Below are 20,844 nucleotides of genomic sequence, written 5' to 3' on the forward strand. Positions count from 1 at the left end.
GAAGCTTCAGGTACATTCATGATCAGTCTCCATTTGTCAGAATCTTATGATAACACATGGGTATTGGATACCGGTAGTGCTTATCATATATGCAATTCATTGCAGATTCTGACAAGGCCTAGGAGACTTGAAAGAGGCGAGATGGACCTCAAGATGGGTAATAGAGCAAAAGTTGCTGTAGTAGCTGTTGGCGAGGTCGCCTTACATCTGCATAGTGGAGCTTTTATTGCATTAGATGCATGTTATTTTGTTCCTTCTATTATCAAAAACATTATCTCCATTTCATGTTTAACAGTTAGTGGATATAAATTTGTTTTTGAGAACAATGGTTGTTCGATATTATTAGATGATAAGATCATCACGAAAGGAACATTGCATAATGGTTTATTTATGTTAGACACTACTCCACATATCATGAATGTAAATGTGTCCAAAAGGAAACGAGATGAGTTGAACAGTGCATACCTATGGCATTGTAGGCTAGGTCACATCCATGAAAGAAGGATTCAAAAGTTGCTAAATGATGGATATCTAGATCCATTCGACTATATGTCTTATGCAACTTGTGAGCCTTACATTCGTGGAAAATTGACCAACTCTCCATTTAGTGGAACTGGAGAGAGAGCCACTGAGTTGTTGGAACTCATACATAGTGATGTATGTGGATCCATGTCAACTCATGCCATTGGAGGTTACTCCTACTTCATTACATTTACTGATGATTTCTCAAGGTATGGATATGTGTACTTAATGAAGTACAAGTCCGAGGCCTTTAAGAAATTCAGAGAGTATAAGAATGAGGTGGAGAACCAGACTGGAAAGAGTATCAAAACTCTTCGATCAGATCGAGGAGGTGAATACTTAAGTACAGAGTTTACTCAGTTCCTCAAGGACCATGGGATATTATCCCAATGGACACCTCCTTACACACCTCAGCTCAATGGTGTCTCTGAAAGGAGAAATCGTACTTTATTAGATATGGTACGGTCCATGATGAGTTTCGCTGACCTACCCATCTCATTCTGGGGATATGCCCTAGAAACCGCAGCTTACCTTCTGAACAGAGTTCCAACTAAGTCGGTAGTGTCTACACCATATGAGATATGGAAAGGGAAGAAGCCTGATCTTAAGGTTGTTAAGATTTGGGGCTGCCCAGCCCACGTTAAAAGACACAACCCCGATAAGTTAGAATCAAGGACAGAGCGATGCAAATTTGTGGGATACCCCAAGGAAACTTGTGGGTATTACTTCTATCATCCCGAGGACAAAAAGGTCTTTGTAGCTAAGAGAGCAGTGTTCCTTGAGAAGGAACACATTCTTGACGGAGACAGTGAGAGAATGATAGAATTGAGCGAGGTTGGAGAACCAAGCTCAAGCACCACTCTACAGCCCGAGTCTGTTCAGGTACCTAATACACAAGTATCAACTTTACGCAGGTCTGATAGAGTATCCCATCCTCCTGAGAGATATGTGGGACATATTAGAGCAGAGGATGTAGAGGATATTGATCCTCAGACCTACGAGGAGGCTATTATGAGTATAGACTCCGGGAAGTGGCAAGAAGCCATGAATTCTGAGATGGATTCTATGCACTCCAATAAGGTTTGGAACCTAGTTGATGCGCCCGAAGGTATTGTACCCATCGGTTGCAAATGGATCTTTAAGAAAAAGATCGGAGTAGATGGAAAGGTAGAGACCTATAAAGCAAGGCTAATGGCTAAAGGGTATCGTCAAAGGCAAGGTGTTGACTACGATGAAACCTTTTCACCCGTAGCAATGCTAAAATCCATCAGAATTCTATTGGCTATTGCAGCACACTATGATTATGAGATCTGACAGATGGATGTGAAAACCGCATTCCTCAATGGGAACCTCGAGGAGGAGGTGTATATGATGCAACCTGAGGGATTCGTGTCCAATAACTACCCAGATAAAGTGTGTAGGTTGCTTAAATCCATTTATGGACTAAAGTAAGCTTCTCGAAGTTGGAACATAAGATTTGATGAGTCAATCAGATCTTGTGACTTCGTTAAGAACGAAGATGAGCCTTATGTATACAGAAAGGTAAGTGGGAGCGCTATCACCTTTTTGGTGTTATATGTGGATGACATCCTGATCATTGGGAATGATGTAGGAATGCTATCCATAGTAAAGACTTGGTTATCTAGACACTTCTCCATAAAGAACTTAGGGGAAGCATCATATATCTTGGGGATTAGAATCTATAGAGATAGATCCAAGAGGATGCTTGGCTTGTCCTAGTCCAGGTACATAGAAACCATTGTCAAAAGGTTTGGCATGGAAAATTCCAAAGGGCAAACATGAATATGATACCTTATGCCTCAGCAATAGGGTCTATCATGTATGCCATGCTATGTACTAGGCCTGATATAGCGCATGCTCTGAGTGTCACGAGCAGGTATCAGGCGGATCCAGGCTTGGAGCACTGGAAAGCAGTAAAGTGTATCCTTAAGTACTTGAGAAGGACTAAGGATCTTTTACTAGTATATGGAGGTAATAGCCTTAAGGTTGAAGGCTTCACTAACTCAAGTTTTCAGTCTGATGTCGATGATAGCAAGTCGAATTCAGGGTATGTGTACACCTTAAATGGAGGAGCAGTGTGCTGGAAGAGTTCCAAGCAAGATACCACTGCTGACTCGACCACAGAGGCGGAGTACATTGCTGCATCAGATGCAGTGAAGGAGGGAGTCTGGATGAAGAAGTTCATCACAGATTTGGGAGTCGATACAGATAGCGACAAGTCGACTTCCTTATATCGCGACAACAATGGGGTGATTACTCAAATAAGGGAACCCGGGTCTCATCAGAAGTGTTCTGAGGAGGTTCCAGCTTATAAGAGAGATCGTAACCCGAGGAGATGTAGTAGTGGAAAGAGTTCCATCCGAAGATAACATTGTCGATCCACTGACAAAGCCGTTGTCTCAGATTGTCTTTGAGCGTCACAGGGGTCTAATGGGGATCAGACACATAGGTGATTGGCTTTAGGTCAAGTGGGAGATTGCTAGTCATAGGTGCCCAGCAAGCCAATCACGTGAGTGATGGCGCGTGTGACTTGATACAGAATCTTTTTTGCTTATTATATTTTGGCGTATATCACTTTATAAATATTGCATAAATGCATACATATATTGTGATGTCCTTGGATTTGTGCAATGGGAATCGGATCGTGATGAGATCACGATAATGAGATCGATTCACCTTTAAACACACATCCTAAATAATCCCGGTCATAGGTTACTCGAGAGGGACATCGTGATAACCGGATAGACTGGTGTGCTGTATACCCGTCCATATGATGGATGTAGCTGGTCTCATAGCTGCTCGTGTAGGGACACTAGGGATACAGTACAGGTGCTCATTGGAGAATGAGTTCACTGATTGATCCGCTTACGGAATGCTGGATGGTTGATGATGCCTTATTGTCAGACAGCAATTCCGTAGTCCTAGTGGTGTATCTGGTCCTTAGACTTGAGACACTAAGGATGTCCTGTATGAGTGCTCCACTCTTTGATACCAGACTTATAGGTTTGGCTGTTCCCAGATCTAGTACAGCTGGTCATTGGGAGTGGTAGTCGACCTTACGAGGGCTATTGAGTGTCAATAGAGGATCATCCACTCTCGGCGTCATGAGAGGAATATCCTATGTGTTCTTGCTCAGACAAATCCCTGGCCAGGGTCATTCGGGTTGAGAGAGAAAGAGTTCTCCGGGAGAATCCGATTAGAGCAAGACTCGAGTAGAAACCGTATGGGTCTGACAGCACCATGCTCGATATACGGTCTCTGGGATATTAGATGGATGAGGGACTATAGGTACATGGTAACTGAGGACAGACAGGTCCAATGGATTGGATTCCCCTGTATCGTCTGGGGACTACGGCGTAGTGGCCTAGTACGTCCGTAGTCGATGAGTCGAGTGAATTATTATAGAGATAATAATTCACTGAGTTAGAAGGAGTTCTGACAGATATGACTCACGGCCAGCTCGATATTGGGCCTAGAGGGTCACACACATATGTTAGGCATTGCGATGAGTAGAGGTTCGAATATGAGATATCTGACGGAGCCCTTGTCTGATTGGATGCAGATCCAATACCCATTAGGGAAGGACCCATTAGGGTTTGACACGGGATCTCTATAAATAGGAGGGATTCACAGCCTCATAGGCTAGAGTCTTTGCTTGCCTTTCCTATTCTCCTCTCCCTCTCCACCTCAGAGTAGGCCTGGAGTTTTGAGGAGCGTCGTCGTAACCCTGCTGTGTGGATCACCGCTAGAGAGGAGGACGCTTGACCTCCTTCACCCTCTCCTAAGGATCTGCAAGGAAACAGGGATATACGATCTCCCTAGGTAACACAATCTCTATACGCAGTTTTATGTTTTGCGGATTTTTGCGCACCAATCTTCGCACGACGACGAACATCTTTTTGGGAATCAGGGATTTTTGTTTTCTTGTTCTTCCGCTGCGGATATGATGTCGCCCCCAATGATTTCCCAACAAAACCATCGTGGCACAATCTCTGAGACTATGTCAGGTGATGGTACCTCCTAGACCTAGTCTTCGAGACTGTCTAGGCGATGGTACCATCCAGTGTCAGGCTGTAGGTAGTGGTACCGCCCGTACCCTGAAATTTCGGGGGTTTGAATTTTAGGCTCCAAATTCGAATTCATTTGGGGCCTATAAATACATCAGTTATTCCTGCATGGATAAGGAAGAAATATTGAGCAAAACCCTATGATTCTAAAGTTGTAAACCTTAGAAAGTTGAGTTCCCTCCTCCCAAAGCTTAGAGAGAGTTCTAAGGGAGGTGTGAGAGGGATACCTTGTAAAAGAGGATTGTAAAAGGTTGTCTCCTAAACCTATGAAAAGGAAAAGAGGGTTGTAAAAGGGTAGTTAGTATTCGTCCATTGAAAGAAGACCGATAGTGGATGCCGGTAGCCTCGACGGAAGAGGAATCGGTGAAGTGGATGTAGGTCACGATGACCGAACCACTATAAAAATCTGGTTTACGTTTCTCTTGTGCAATTTACTTTATTTCAAACCACTTTACTTACTTTACATCCACTGTGCTCTTCTGTATGCTTTCAAAGTTAATACCTTTACGAAACGGTTTTTCATCGGAAACGGATTTAATCGCAACGAAGTTTTGAACCGACGTAATTTTTACCGCTGCACTAATTCACCCCCCCCCCCCCCCCTCTTAGTGTCAACTCTTTTCCTAACAACTGTATCAAGGACATATGCAATTTTCTCTACCGTGAGAACAATTCTCATGTTACGGAGCCAATCCATATAATTCAAACTAGTGAGGCGATTGACATCAAGTATGCCACGTAAGAGATTTGAAACCGATATTTTCTGAAAATAAAGATGTAGCGGAAATAAGAAATATACATATTTTATAAATAAATAAATAATCAAGATATGGATTTCTATCTTAATATACTCCCACTATTTTACTAACGAGTCACACGACACCCTCAACACGTGAAACGGAAGTCTCCGGCAGACTTCTAGTGGGGATCAGGATCCAATCAACATCTTAGTATGATCTCGAGGGACTCGACCAATCACATTAAGCCCAAAAGGTAGACAAGTATTGCCGATCACAACTCCTTCTGATTCCTGTCCTATTCGGCCTCTGAGCCACCATGGTCTCGAGAGACTCGACCAACCATGATGTTCGATTAAATCAACACCATCGTTACAAGATAAGTCTGATTCGATGATATACCCTCAAGGGACTCAACCAAGCATACTATATCCTCAGGTCACTAGTAATATCTTTATGTCATAGGCAAGATAACGAATCGCAATATATGTGAGTCTCGAGGGACTCGACCAACTCAACCTACATCGAGAATCGGTCCCTATCTATAACGATGGAAGGCCACGTGGGTCAATTTAATTACCTCACGTTTACCGACTTAATATTATCGAGAGAGGGGATTTTTGATTTGGTCTCCCAATATGACATGTCACACATATACATATTTAATATATATCTATATCACATACAAATATATATACATATTTAGTAAGTGTATAAGCAATTACACATCACATGAGCAATCACACCAGATGACTCTGCTCGCGGGCACTACCACCCCCGCAGGTGGCTCTGCTCGCGGGCGCATCGCCTGTAGGCGTCGCTACCCCACGGTGCCTCTGCTTGTGGGCACCACTTGTTGGGGCTCGCGTAAGTGACCGTCGAAAGCGAGCCTCGCCCCTACGGGCAACAACCCGAGGGCCCAACCCTCCAGTTGCCGCCCTTGCACACAGGCGCAATGCTTGCGCATAAGCGACGGTCGTTGCAGTAGCCCATAGGCCGCGGACCGGAAGCTACACACAAATGGTAGCACTACCATCTACGAGGGTTGCAACAATTGTTGCCCTTTCTCACTATTGCATCAACAATTTTGATGTCAAAAGCTTCTCCAAAACACAACACTCGTAGTTCAAAACCCATCTATCGCATGAACAACCTGGCTCTGATACCACTATAGGGAAATCTATGGGGCGATATCACATGCATAGCAGAAGAACATAAAATAAAATCCTCAATTTTCCAAAGATGTGTTCATCATCATGCGAAGATTGGTGCGCAAAATTCACGAAACTTAAAACTGCATATATTAAATATTGTGTTATCTAGGGAGATCATATATCCCTGAATCCCTACAGATCTCTAGAAGAGGGTGAAGTAGGTCAAGGTCCTCCTCTCTAATGGTGATCCACACAACAGGGCTACGACGATGCTCCTTAAAACTCCAGGCCTACTATCTAAGGAGGAGAATGGGAGGAGAATAGAAGATGACAACCCAAAAAGGCTATAGCTTATAAACCATTGGTTCTCTCCTATTTATAGAGGTCCCCTATCAACTTAACCCTAATGAATCCTACCTTATTGGGTATTGGATCTCCATCCAATTACCTAAGCCTCTTAGATTAGTGGATCTCTATCCAATAGTCTCTCATTGGCTCTTATTAGATCTCATACATAGGATCCAATAATTCAGTAGCTTATTAGATATCCAAAAAGATATGGGCTCTACTGGATATCTTATATCTGAACCTCTACTCATCGTAATGCTTACCATATGTGTGTGACCCTCTAGCCTAATATCGAGCTGGTCACAAGTTATACTTATCAGAACTTCTTCTAGCTTAGTGAATTATTATCTCCATAATAATTCACTCGACTCATCGACTACGGACGTACTAGGCCACTACGTCGTAGTCCCCAAACGATATAGAGGAATCCAATATATTAAACATGTCTATCCTCAGTTATCATATACCTATAGTCCTTCATCCATCTAATATCCCAAAGATTGTATACCAGGCATGGTGTTGTCAGACCCATACGATTTCTGCTCGAGTTTCGCTTTAATTAGATTCTCCTAGAGAACTCTTTCTCTCTCAATCTGAATGACCCTAGCTAGGGATTTATCTGAGCAAGAACACATGAGATATTTCTCTCATGACACCAAGAGTGGATGATCTTCTATCGACACTCAATAGTCCTCATAAGGTTGGCTACCACTCATGATGACCGGTTGTGCTAGATTTGAAAACTCCATACCTATAAGTCCGGTATCAAAGAATGGAGTACTCATATAGGATAACCTTGGTGTCTCAAGTCTAAGGAACATATACACCACTGGGATAACAGAATCACTGTTTGACAATAAGGCATCATCAACCATCTAGTATTTCGTAAGCGGATCAATCAGAGAACTCATTCTCCAATGAGCATATGTACTATATCCCTAGCATCCTTATACGAGCAACTATAAGACTAGCTGCATCCATCATATAGATGGGTATACAACACACTAGTCTATCCGGTTATCTCGATGTCCCTCTCGAGTAATATATGACCGAGATTATTTAATATCTATGTTTAAAGACGAATCGGTCTCATTATCATGATCTTATCATGATCCGATTCTCATTGCACAGATCCATGGACATCACAATATACAACAAGCAACAAGCAATATAAAGTGAGAAAATATCAAATAATAATAAGTAAAAAGATTACGTGTCAAGTCATACATGCCATCACTCACGTAATTGACTTGCAAGAAACTTATAACTAGCAAGAGGAAGACAGAGGACTGCCAACAAAAAGAGGTGAGGTGGTAGTGGTGATGGCGAAGGCGAAGGCAAAGGGGGCGATGTTATTAGGATTAAGAGCGGCACTAAGAGGGGGGGTGAATTAGTGTAGCGGAAAACTTTCACGATTTCAAAAGAATTTTTTCAATTAAAATGGATTCCAACGAAAATGGTTTCAATTTAATCTGTTTCTGAGATAATTTGAACTTGAAAGCTTTCATAAAATTAAAGCCAATCTCAGAAGATATTTACTTGAAAGCGTATGTAGGCGTAGTAAAAGCACAGTAAGGAGAAGAGGTAGTTTGCTATAAAAGTAAATTGCTCAAAATAAATACAAAACCAAGTTTTAGAGTGGTTCGGTCAATATGACCTACATCCACTTTCGGATTCCTCCTCCGACGAGGTCACCGGCGTCTGTTAAAGGCCTTCTTTCAATAGGTGAAGACCGAACACCTCTTTACAACACTTTCTCCTTTTCCCGGGTTTAGGAGATAAACCTTTACAAGTCTCACTCCTCTTTCTTGGATGGTTACAAGGCTAAGAGATGGAGGAGAACTCTAACTTTTACAACACTTTAAAACTCAAGAACTCAAGATTACGCTAATAGATTTTGTGCCCTTTCATATAAAAAAGGGTGGGGTTTTTATAGGCTCCAATGGCTTCAAAAATAGAGCTAAAAAGTATCTAATCTCGGATTTTCGAGGTCTTGACGGTACTACCGCCATTATTGGGCGGTACCACCACTTGACACTTGACATTGGGCGGTACTACCACTCAGTCTAGGTAGTACCGCCACATGACAGAGCTTGGAGACTAAGCTCTGGCAGTACCACCGCCTGACAGAGCTTGGAGACCGAGCTCTAGTGGTACCACCGCCTGATAGGGGTGGTACGATCATTGGTAGCAATAACTACCAGCGGTACCACCACCCAAACCACCTGGGAGACTGGGTCTTCTGGGCGGTGCCACCATCGGCCCTGGCGGTGCCACTGCCGGCCATATTTTCAGGGGCTAATTGGGATGTTCAATCTGACCCAAATCAGCCCTGTTAAGGGCCCAATTGGCCCCTAATTAAGTTAGTGGGATTACCTCCTAATTCTAACTTAATTTATACTTTAACTATGATAATTAAGACATGATCATAGCTCTTCTTATTCTGGTGCGTCAATTGCTCTTCCGGCAAGCTTCCGGCGTACTTCTGGTGAACATTCGATGAACTCTCGGTAATGCTCCGGCGGACTCCCGGCAAGCTCCTGGACTTTATAACGATCTTCTTGGTAAGTTCTGACGAGCTTCTTTGGCAAGTTCCTGGGCTTCTCGGTTGGTTCTGGCAGAACTTCCGACGAACGTCCGGACTTCCGACGAACTCTCGAACTCCCAACGTGATCTCGATCTTGACTCCGGCACAACACCTGCTTTATGTCTTACTGCTATCGTAGTTAATCCTGCACACTTTTCTTAACATATAAATTAGATCAAACAAATTACAATTGACTTTATTATCAAAATTCGAGATTCAACAATCTCTCCCTTTTTGATGATGACAATCAATTGATGACGGAGTTAACCTTAACTCCCCCTATCTATATGCCATACTTGAGAAAAGACATTCTTGAATTCAAGGCCTTTGAATTCAAGAAACAAATTGATTCATTTAAACTTATCAATACACACATCATGATTCCTATCATGATCTAACATTCTAAAGTGATGTCAAGGCATGATATCCATTTTTAAGTATGATATTTCAAATATAAAATATGACAAAGATAGTAATTCATCATTCTATGGCAAAGATATCAATTTGTAAAAATAGCAAATTAAGCTCTAGATATCTTATGAAAGAAATTTATCAAGCAAATATTTCAAGTATCTATGATGAAATACATTGCATACATTTGTCATTAATTTACCACATTTTGATATTATTTCTCCCCCTTTGTCATCAACAAAAAGGAGAACGATTCAACAATGCAAGTGTGGTAAAAATTCATACCACATTTCAATTTATATACCAATCATATTTCAAGCATTCATGACATGGTATCATTCAAAAGTTCTCACATTAAAAGTTATAAATATTAAAGAAATAGCTTCCATTAACTTCTTCCTTTTTATTTTTCAGCAAAACTTCCCATGAAGAAGGAGAGTAAGGAGGAAAATCCATTAAGAACTAACTTTGTGGGATGATTTGAATTAAGTCAAAAATGATAAAAGAGTTTCATTAAATTATGCTTCAATTTTCACAAGGATCAAGATATTTATGTGAAATCAACTCCTCATTCTTGCAAGTGTTCATCTCATAAAAAAATAAAGATTCTTCTTTCATTAAGAAAGAATTCATATGAAAGAATCATCATATGAAGGATAAAAGAAGTTTCAGTAAAGGAAATTCCATGAATGATCACATTAAATCCATTTCTCATTAAAAATTTACAAGAGATAAACCCGTGAGAGATGCATTTGTCAATTAATTTCATATATCAAAAATCATTAAGTGATGGAGCAAAGGTATGAAGTAAACTTGATATGGCATAAACTCATGAAAGCTCCATTCAAGAAGATAGTCCGAAAAAGAAATATAACAACTCATGCATTCGAAGAAATTAACATTCCTAACTCTGCAAATGATCATAATACATCAAGTCATAGATACCAACAATTAAATATATTAAGAAATTTATTCATTCAAAAGATATATCAAGTCTAATTCTTGGAGTGATATATTCATTAAAGTAAGCTCAGAATTTAACTATTAAGGTAAGTAGTATTTTAGGCATCAAAGCACAACATTGTGATCATCAAAATAAGTAGCATTTTAAGTTTACCACATTAAGGTAAATAACATATGATTATAACATAACAAAGAGGAATTATGTCCACTTCTTCTCAAATACATACACTGCTTATTCAAGTGGTGGAAAGTTCAAATGTATAAATAAAGTATTAAAATGTTGATGAATTTGCTACAACTCAGTTAAGATTTGATCTTGGCGTTGTTCAAGTCAATCTTATCGTTGTTCAAAACGATCCATCCGAGTCCCTATGTTGTCAATAGATAAGGGAGGTGCTTGCTCTACTGGAGGTGATTCCTCAAAGGGACCAGTTGGAGGAGATAAATTACCCCTAAAAATTAGTGTTTTAGGTTCTGGTTCTGGTTGAAGGGGATCAGTCCTTCTAGGTAGTTTAGTCCATATACCATTTCTGAATGTACATCTCATCCATCGAAGTAGATTTTTATTTATGCTACTAAATCTATCTAATTTTATAACTTCTTCATCGGGTGGAATGACAATATCATAGGCATGGAGTAGTCTTGTGATTAAGCCACCATATAGAAGCATCATGTCTTTTTTTGATATTTTAATCATGTTTTGTTGGATTAGGTAACCAAAATAATTGTTATGTCTCTTCATAATCCAATACATGGTACCTAGTTCCATCTGACTTACTTCATCATGATGATATTGCTTAGGGAGAATTATACTTATCAAAATGTGATGAAGTATTTTGGTGCTTAAAGGTAGTAAATGTTCGTAGTTTTTTGGAAGAATCGTTAAGTTATGATTGCCAAAAATTATTCCTAAGGCATCAACATAAGTAGTCCCAACTGTTTCATCATCCCATTGTCCTCTAAAATAACACCCTCTTTCTTTTACTGGAATTCCTATGATGTTGCAAATGGTTCTATCTGTAATGGGTAGGGTAGATAGGTAGATATCCTTTCATCTTCATCTACATATAAATTATTGTAAAATAGCCTAACAAGTCTAAGGTAGATAGGTTCACTCATTTGAAAGATTGGGAGAATGTCTAGATTAGCAAACCATTGAATAGGTTCTAAATCACTTAATTCGTCTAAATCAACATATTAACCCTTATGAACATGTCTAGACTCTATTGAAGGAAATTTTAGGACATGTTGATTAGAATCGAAAAGTAAGGAGTCATAATTTTCATCTAATCTCCTCTTCCCTTTGTCCCTAGAGGATTTTCTAGAAGCCATGAGTCTAAACACATAAATGATACTAAGAATTACACATAAGAGGCAAGATCTATTAATAAATTGAGAGAAGAGGTTTGAGAATTACCCTTGCAGTAATCTTCTTGAAAGGTTAAGATTGATCCTTAAATTTGAAGAAGAGGAGGGTTTCCTTGAGTTTCTAGAGGAGGATCAAGGAGAATGAGAGGTGGAGAGGTGTTTAGAGGTGTTTGGAGGAATGTAGGAGGGCTTGGGGTCGATTCTACCATCGGCCCTAAGTGCCTTTTTATATGACAGAGGCTGCGGGTGGTGGCACCGCTAGCTGGGCAGTGCTACCGCCTGCGAGCAGTGAGCACTACTCACATTGGTGTGTGGTGCTATAATAGGTGATTCCAATTTTGCAAGATTTTTATTGTTGTGAAGCACACAACTTTATTTACTTCATTATGTAAAAATTCGCATCATAAGAGAAGAAAATTCGTATTGAAGACTCTACGTTCATGATTCATCATATAAAATGCATACCATACTCAAACGTTATATTGAACTCGTATTGTAAAATGCCTGCCATAAGTTCATGATTCATCATTTGTATGCAAACATCGTAAAAACTTGTATGGAAAAATGCATATGGCTCATTGCGCACACTATAAGATCATGATTCAGGTGAATGGTCAAGAAAGTCTGAAAACAAAAATTTATCAAATTCATGATCTTGTTAGATAGTATTCAATCCGAAAAAAAAATTAGGAGGGAATGTATCCTAGAAATTTAGAACCCTAGAAGAAGTTAGAAAGGGAACTCATGCATAAGAATTTTCAGGTTTAAGAGATCAAGATCAAGTATTTATCACACAAGATTTCAAATAATTATTACATCATGATCTTATAAGTATTATTTTGTAACTAATAGTTTTAATTCTTATGATCCCCTTTTTATTATTTTGGCTAGAGAGCTTTATGGGTTATTTTGGATTTTTGGTCATAAGCCTTGAGCATCTAAAATCAAAGTATCATCTCTTGCTCCTAGCTTATGATGGTACATTTTTCTACAAAAAGAGATGATTTTTAGGTACTCATTTGACCTTGGGTGCTTCAAAAATCGATCTACATAGTTTATCATGTTGCATTGAGTCATTTGAGATTCTTTTAGGAACCCAAATTAATTTATGTAGACTATATTTCTTGAATAGACAATGATAAGCTACATGCCCAAATTTGCAACAAAAGTTGCATTTGTTTTGGGGTGAGACATGCAAAGTAGGGCATTTAACAAAGGTGGTTAGATTTTGGTGAGAGCTACTTACAAATCTGATTCTGCCTTTTCTATGAACGTGACCCTTGTTGGCAAGGATCATGTTTAAGGAATTGCTACCAATCTCAAATTTTTTTAAGGTTTCTTTGAGTAGCAAGTTGTCCTTTCTAAGTGTTTCTACTTCATGGCATTTCGTATATGGAGCTAAACTATCATTATGCTCAACTTTTAATCAATTATAATCATTAACAAGAGAATCATGCTCCTTTTTTAATAATTTATATTTTTTACTAATTGATTTACATTCATCAAATAAATCATGAAAAGCATTTAATAGTTTATCAAATGATATATTTGCATCAATTGAACTTGTTACCTCATCTCCAATGGCCATTATTAGATCATAGTGAGCAACTTGCTTGGTGATGGTAGGCTCCTCTTCTTCGGATGCACTTGAGTCATCCCATGTAGCTTTGAGAGCCTTCTTCTTTGGTTGTCTTCTCTTTGCTTGAGGACATTCACTCTTGAAATATCCTAGCTTCTTGCATTCATAACATATTACTTGTTCTTTCTTAGGTTTAAATTTTTTTTTAGTATTATTTTTTTAATTTATTTCCTTTTATGAATCTTTTGAACTTTTTTGTTAAGAGTGCTACATCATCATCAAAGTCCTCATTACTTGAATTTTCTTTCAAGTGGTCTTCTTATGTTCTTAGTGTTATATCCTTCCTGTTCCTTGGAAGGGTGTCCTCAAGCTCTTCATGAGCTTTACATGTCATTTCATAGGTTATTAGTGACCCAATTAGTTCTTCAAGAGGAAAATTATTTAGATCTTTGACCTCTTAAATGGCCGTTACTTAAGGGTCCCAACTCTTTAGAAGGGATCTTAAAATTTTATTAACCATTTTAAAATCCGAGAAACCTTTACCAAGTCCTTTTAGACCATTGACGACATCCGTAAATCAGATGTACATATCTCCAATCGTCTCACTTAGTTTCATTCGAAACAACTCATAAGGATGCACTAGAAGGTTAATTTTTGACTCCTTCACTCTACTAGTGCCTTCATGAGTCACTTTGAGTATGTGTCAAATGTCAAAAGTCGTTTCACAAATCGATACTCGATTAAACTCGTTTTTATCTAATGCACAAAATAAGGCATTCATAGCCTTTGCGTTTAAAGCGAAAGTCTTCTTCTCCAATTCATTCTAATCGTTCATTGGAAGAGAAGACTTTTGAAAGTCATTTTCTATAATATTCCATATTTCGAAATCCATTGAAATTAGGAAGATCCTCATTCTAGGCTTCCAATATGTGTAATTCGTCTCATTGAACATGGACGGACATGTAATTGAATGACCCTCTAGGTTGCCGGCAAATGCTATCTCTCTTGGGTATAAAATCAAATGAGAGTGAACCTTACTCTGATACTAATTGTTAGGATCAAGAGCGGCACTAGGGGGGATGAATTAGTATAGTGGAAAACTTTCATGATTTCAAAAGACTTATTTCGATTAAAACTGATTCTAACGAAAATGGTTTCGATTTAATCCGTTTCGGAGAGAATTTGAACTTGAAAGCTTTCGTAAAATTAAAGTCGATCTCGAAAGGTGTTTACTTGAAAGCGTATGTAGGCGTAGTAAAAGCATGGTAAGGAGAAGAGGCAGTTTGCTATAAAAGTAAATTGCTCAAAATAAATACAAACCAAGTTTTAGAGTGGTTCGGTCAATGTGACCAACATCCACTTTCGGATTCCTCCTCCGACAAGGTCACCAACATCCACTAAAGGTCTTCCTTCAATAGGTGAAGACCGAACACCTCTTTACAGCACTTTCTCCTTTTCTCGAGTTTAGGAGATGAACCCTTACAAGCTTCACTCCTCTTTCTTGGATGGTTACAAGACTAAGAGATGAAGGAGGGCAACTCTAACTTTTACAACACTTTAAGACTCAAGAACTCAAGATTATGCCAATATGTTTCGTGCCCTTTCATCTAGAAAAGGGTAAAGTTTTTATAGGCCCCAATGGCTTCAAAAATGAAGCCAAAAAGTGTATAATCTCGAATTTCCGGGGTCTTGGCAGTACCACCGCCTGACACTTGACACTAGGCGGTACTACCGCTCAGTCTGGGCGGTACTACCGCTCAGTCTGGGCGGTACCACTACCTGACAGAGCTCCAAGACCGAGCTTTGGCGGTACCACCGCCTAACAAGGGCGGTACCACCGCTGGCAATAATAACTGCCGGTGGTACCACTGCCTAGACCACCTGGGAGACTAGGTCTTCTAGGCGGTGCCACCGCCGACCCTATTTTTAGGGGCTGATTGGGCTATTCAATTCGGCCCAAATCAGCCCTGTTAGGGGCCCAATTGGCCCTTAATTAGGTTAGTGGGATTACCTCCCAATTCTAACTTAATTTATGCTCTAACTACGATAATTAAGATATGATCACAACTCTTCTTATTCTGGTGCATCAATTGCTCTTCTAGCGAGCTTCCAGCGTACTTCCGGTGAACATCCGACGAACTCTCGGCAATGCTCTGACGGACTCTCGACAAGCTCTTGGACTTTACGATGATCTTCTTGGCAAGTTTCGACGAGCTTCTTTGGCAAGCTCCTGGGCTTCTCGGTTGGTTCCAACAAAACTTTTGACGAACGTCCAGACTTTCAACGAACTCTCGAACTCCCAATATGAACTCGATCTTGACTCTGGCACAACACCTGCTTTATGTTTTACTGCTATCGTAGTTAATCTTGCACATTTTTCTCAACATATAGATTAGATCAAACAAATTATAATTGGCTTCATCATCAAAATCTGAGGTTCGATGCCACTCGTGGTGGGAGCAGGGGGTGGAGGCGATGAGTGGGCGCCACTCGTGGTGGGTAGCTAGTAGAAGACCAAGCGGCATTTTCATCACTTTAGAGAAAAAACAGAATACCGTTATGTAAAACCTAATTAGGGAGAGCCATTAAGTAAAAAAACCTAATAATAAAAGTTTTATTAGGTAAAATATTAATTTTATAAAAATACTTTGAACTAATGGTCAACTTATAGTTATATGAGAGAGAGAGAGAGAGAGTTTCTTTTATAAGAATATGAACTAATATTTATAGAAAATAAGTATAAAAAGATGCTTATTTTGAGGAATATATATAGCATGATTTTTTGAAAGAAATCTCAATTTTTGAGATTTTTTTTTATATATGACGTCCCTCATTTCGAACTATCTAAAGAGAGTCTCTATTTCTTAAAATGATAAAAATACACTGACAGGTTTAATTTTTAAGTTTTCTATCGAAATCTAGCCAGACCGAATTAGTCAAACCAGTTTGATATGGTGTCAAACCAAATCAATTATAAATATTTTGGAATAGAATTATAATATTTTTGATTTAATTGAATAAGTTAAACTATTTCTATATTAATTAATTTAAATTCTCATAAATTTTAATAAATTTTATTATATTTATTAAAATTTTATAAATTATTTTAGGGTTTGAGATATATATTTGTTATTACTTTAAAAATAAAAAAAATTCAACTCGATCGGTTCATCTTATGGATTAATCCAATACAAATTGAACTGGCTGTCCTATCAAGGGTATTTTCGACACTATGGTATCAAAGGAATTTTCGACACCAAGGGAAAAGAGGAGACATTTAAAAAAAAATCTAAAATAAAAAGTATATATATATATATATATATATAATTTTACTTAAATATATAATAGCAACAAAACCGGGCCTTTTATCTTTTTGTTAGATAACGCAAAGTAAACTAGTAGAGAGTGAAATAACCTTGTATAAAAAAATAAAAAAAATGAAAAAAAAAGCCTAGAAAATTCTCTAACAATCTGAAATAGTCAAATTGGTTATCTGTACCCATTTATAACTCACCGACTCCTGCCGATCTTGTAATTGGACGACAAGGGGCCCGCATTACTTACTTTTGTAGGCTCTATATTTCTGGGGTTCGGAGCCAAGCCAAGCCGAGAGTGAGCTGTGCGTTTCCGGCTTCGTTAAATTGCCGGTCCCACGCGTGTCCATAGATGTCGAACAGCTGTTACTTGAGGCGATCAAATTAGGGTTTGAGAAACAAGAAAGCGGCTCTCGATGGGGCTGAACAGATTAGTATCCGCGAATCGCCTGCTTAAACGCACGGTATCCCAACCCGATTTTGAAATTTTGATCTGAGAAAACAATGTAGATGTCATTTCTTATGCCAATTTTTCGTCTTTTTGTCGGTTTTGTTGCTGGATTAGCGATGGCATTGCACCAGAGGGTATAGTGCACATGCTCCGAAAGGCCCATCGCTCGATGGAGTTAAAGATATTATCGCCGTTGCTTCAGGCAAGGGCGGCGTCGGGAAGTCCACGACTGCAGGTCTAGTTCGTTGCTTCTGGTTTGGTTCTTTTTGTGGATTTCACAGGTTGTTCTTTTGTCTCCTACACATTGTCTAGTGTTGGTTTATGATTTCAGGAGCAGGAGTCATATAGGTTCTCGTTGCGCTAAGCATTTTGTATTACAAAACATTTTGTTCAATTTTGCTCTCATATGGCTTTGCTTGCCATGGAAGAGCAAAGATACTTCCATATGCAATTTTGTTGTGGTTGGAAATATTAGCAAAAGGTCTTTTTGGTTCTTTTGACAGTTATTTGCTTCTTCGCTATGATGCGAGTCATTTGGTATGAGAGGTCTGAATTGATTTGTCGGTTTATATATACATACACATTAAAAACCAGGATATTACGATAGAATTTAGAATTATTGATGACCATTTTGATTCCATTTCTGTCCTTTCCAGGTTGTTGTTCCTTTGACTTAGATGAACCATTCAATGATCTTGGCCTTTAAAAGAAAATCACATTACAAAGAACAATACTCAAACGGTGAATTTTTGTCCTTGGATGTTCCGAAAATTTATTTTTATGCTTTGCAACAATTGATATATGATCTGCATATTTCTTGAATGGACTTTCTACAGCTGAAGAACTGAGTTGTTTATCTGATATGGGTTGATGCTTTTTCACCCTTGTTTGATCGAATTGTTATTGAAATGCAAGTTTTTATGTGAGCTGTATACACTGACCGACATATAAATTAAAACAAATCTTTGATAGTATTACTTATAAGGTAGTCATGTTTCTAATTATGTGTATGCACAATTTGTTTATATGCCTTTTTATTTTTTGCTTAGTTTTATGCCTTTATGTTTTGCACTCGCATATATGACTGTGTTATGAAATTGTTATTGTTGATTCTTCTGAAGAAAAGGGCTGTCATGAAAATCACTTACGTTTCTGCTTTTTGTTCATTTTTCCAGTTAATTTGGCAGTTGCACTTGCTAATGCATGTCAACTCAAAGTAGGTCTACTAGATGCTGACATATATGGGCCATCTGTTCCTACAATGATGAATCTCCAGGGAAAGCCAGAAGTGAGTAAAGGTGTTATTCTCTTTTTTCTTGTGGTATTTTACACTTCTACAGCAGTGCCTTATAATTATTAAATTACCATTGTGTCTTTTAGGTGGGAAAATTTGTCCTATCATAGATAGATTAAATAATATTTTGTTGGTTATTAACTGGCTAACATCTTACCATTGTCTCCATTGCAATGCTTGATATTGTAAAAGAGTGTTAGCCATGGTAGGGTGCGCTGCACCATCACATTTGTCTGGTTGCAGTATTAGCCATCATTTTTATTAATTTAATCCCAAGGCAAATTCAGCTCAGAAGTTTTGTTTGTTGTCACAATACTCTGTGCTTTGAAGTTATAGTTCATCTCCTTTTAGAGAGTAATAGATGCTTATATATACATATCCATGAGGTCACTTGTTGTTATGCAAGGTAACCATATAATCACATCCAAGGTTCGCAATATCGTACCGTACCGGAGTTTCGACCTGGGCTCGGTACCGGTACGGTACGGTATACCGCTCGGTACACCCAGGTGTACCGAGCGGTATATTCAGGCGTGCCGAGCATTGTAGCAATGCTACAGTGCTACAGTACTGTTACAGTAACGGACCGGTAACTGTCGGACCGCGTACCGGAAGCCTGTCGGACCGGCACGTACCGCCCGTATCGGGCGGTACGGACCGGTACTGCAAACCATGATCACATCCACATATGCACATAGCATGTTCTTTGTAAAACTGGTTGTCGCCTATATTGTGTCTTTGTGTTTTCTTTATTTTCCTGAGAGAGTTTATTGGGCCACATCTTTTCCCCAAGTTGTACTAGACCATTTCATTAGAACTAATGTTACATCTTTGGAATCAGAATTAACTGACATATAACTGGGATGCATTATTGTTGAACTATCTGCATCACTAATATCAAATTCATAAGGCATAGTGTAATCACCGATAATTTCTCCCTTAACATAAATTAATTACTATAAATGATATATTGCTTTATTATTAACTTCTATATTTCTGTATTATAGTTAAGGAAATAATTAAATTTGGTTTCCTTAATCACTTGGATAAGTTAGGAATTCTACTAATCAATTAAATTATTAATTGATTTATTTCCTAATGAGTGATTTAATATTTAGGAAGTAAATAGTTTACATTCCATTTTTATGTGTGAATTATAAGAAATAAATATTATATTACTTTTTTGTATGTGCAAGCAAATGTAAAATAAATTAAAAATAAAAATTAAATTATTATTTACCTTTCGGGGAGATCTCATCTTCTTCTATATAAAGGGACTACTCATCCCTCATTCTCTACTAAGCCTAATACTAGGAGGATTGAGGAGATGCTACGGGCCCATCATAGTGTGGAGCCACCAATGAACATAGTCTAGTAGATTCACATCAAGTATGGTCTCTCATAATATTTAATCATATTGATTTCTTGATGTATGCGTGAGTGATTGAATGAGTGTAAATAAATGATCATGAATGTTTATGTATCCCTGCCGAGGGTAGGTATGGCGATTCCCTTCGGGGATTAGTTGGCCGTCAGACGTGATGGTTAGACGGTTCCTCCATCCGCTGTTGGGAGGAACGTGTCCCCACTTGGGCGGGTGAGGGATACCACTCCATCCACTGTTGGGAGTGCGATATGGATTATCTCCATTCGCTGTTGGGAGGAATCCATCCCGTGGAATATGCCTCTCTATTCGCTGTTGGGAGAGTTTACCATTGGGTGATGTACACCTTTGTTATTATGTATGTGTTGCATGTGGTTGATGCATGATTTTGTTTGTTATGTAAGAAATTATCATCATTTTTCTGATGCATAAGTTTTATGATGAATAGATATATTTTCATATTAAATTATTGATATTTGTTTATATTTCATGAATATTGAAGATTATTTTTATGATTTTTCTGAGGTTCCTACCAGCATGTGTGGTTGTTGATGTGTTTTTATTTTATATTTATTTTCAGAGTAAATAGATTTGAAGCTTGGGTTGAAGAGACTTGTGACCCTGTGAAGAAGATGTCATTTTTC

The 20,844-nt window shown here is 38.6% G+C and overlaps 1 protein-coding gene across 1 annotated transcript in view; it reads left to right on the forward strand.

Moving 5' to 3' along the window:
* The first annotated feature begins 17,379 nt into the window (after window positions 1-17,379).
* The window catches only part of LOC135582841 (iron-sulfur protein required for NADH dehydrogenase, mitochondrial-like), a 29,175-nt gene continuing 25,710 nt past the window's right edge, over window positions 17,380-20,844 (forward strand). Inside the window, exons 1-3 of the mRNA XM_065134808.1 lie at window positions 17,380-17,535; window positions 17,637-17,757; window positions 18,698-18,820. Coding sequence (XP_064990880.1) covers window positions 17,488-17,535; window positions 17,637-17,757; window positions 18,698-18,820 — 292 coding nt within the window. The 5' untranslated portion in view covers window positions 17,380-17,487. The remainder of the gene's footprint in view (window positions 17,536-17,636; window positions 17,758-18,697; window positions 18,821-20,844) is intronic.

The sequence above is a fragment of the Musa acuminata genome, chromosome BXJ3-1 (genome assembly GCF_036884655.1).
Source record: "Musa acuminata AAA Group cultivar baxijiao chromosome BXJ3-1, Cavendish_Baxijiao_AAA, whole genome shotgun sequence".
Classification (NCBI taxonomy): Eukaryota; Viridiplantae; Streptophyta; class Magnoliopsida; order Zingiberales; family Musaceae; genus Musa; species Musa acuminata.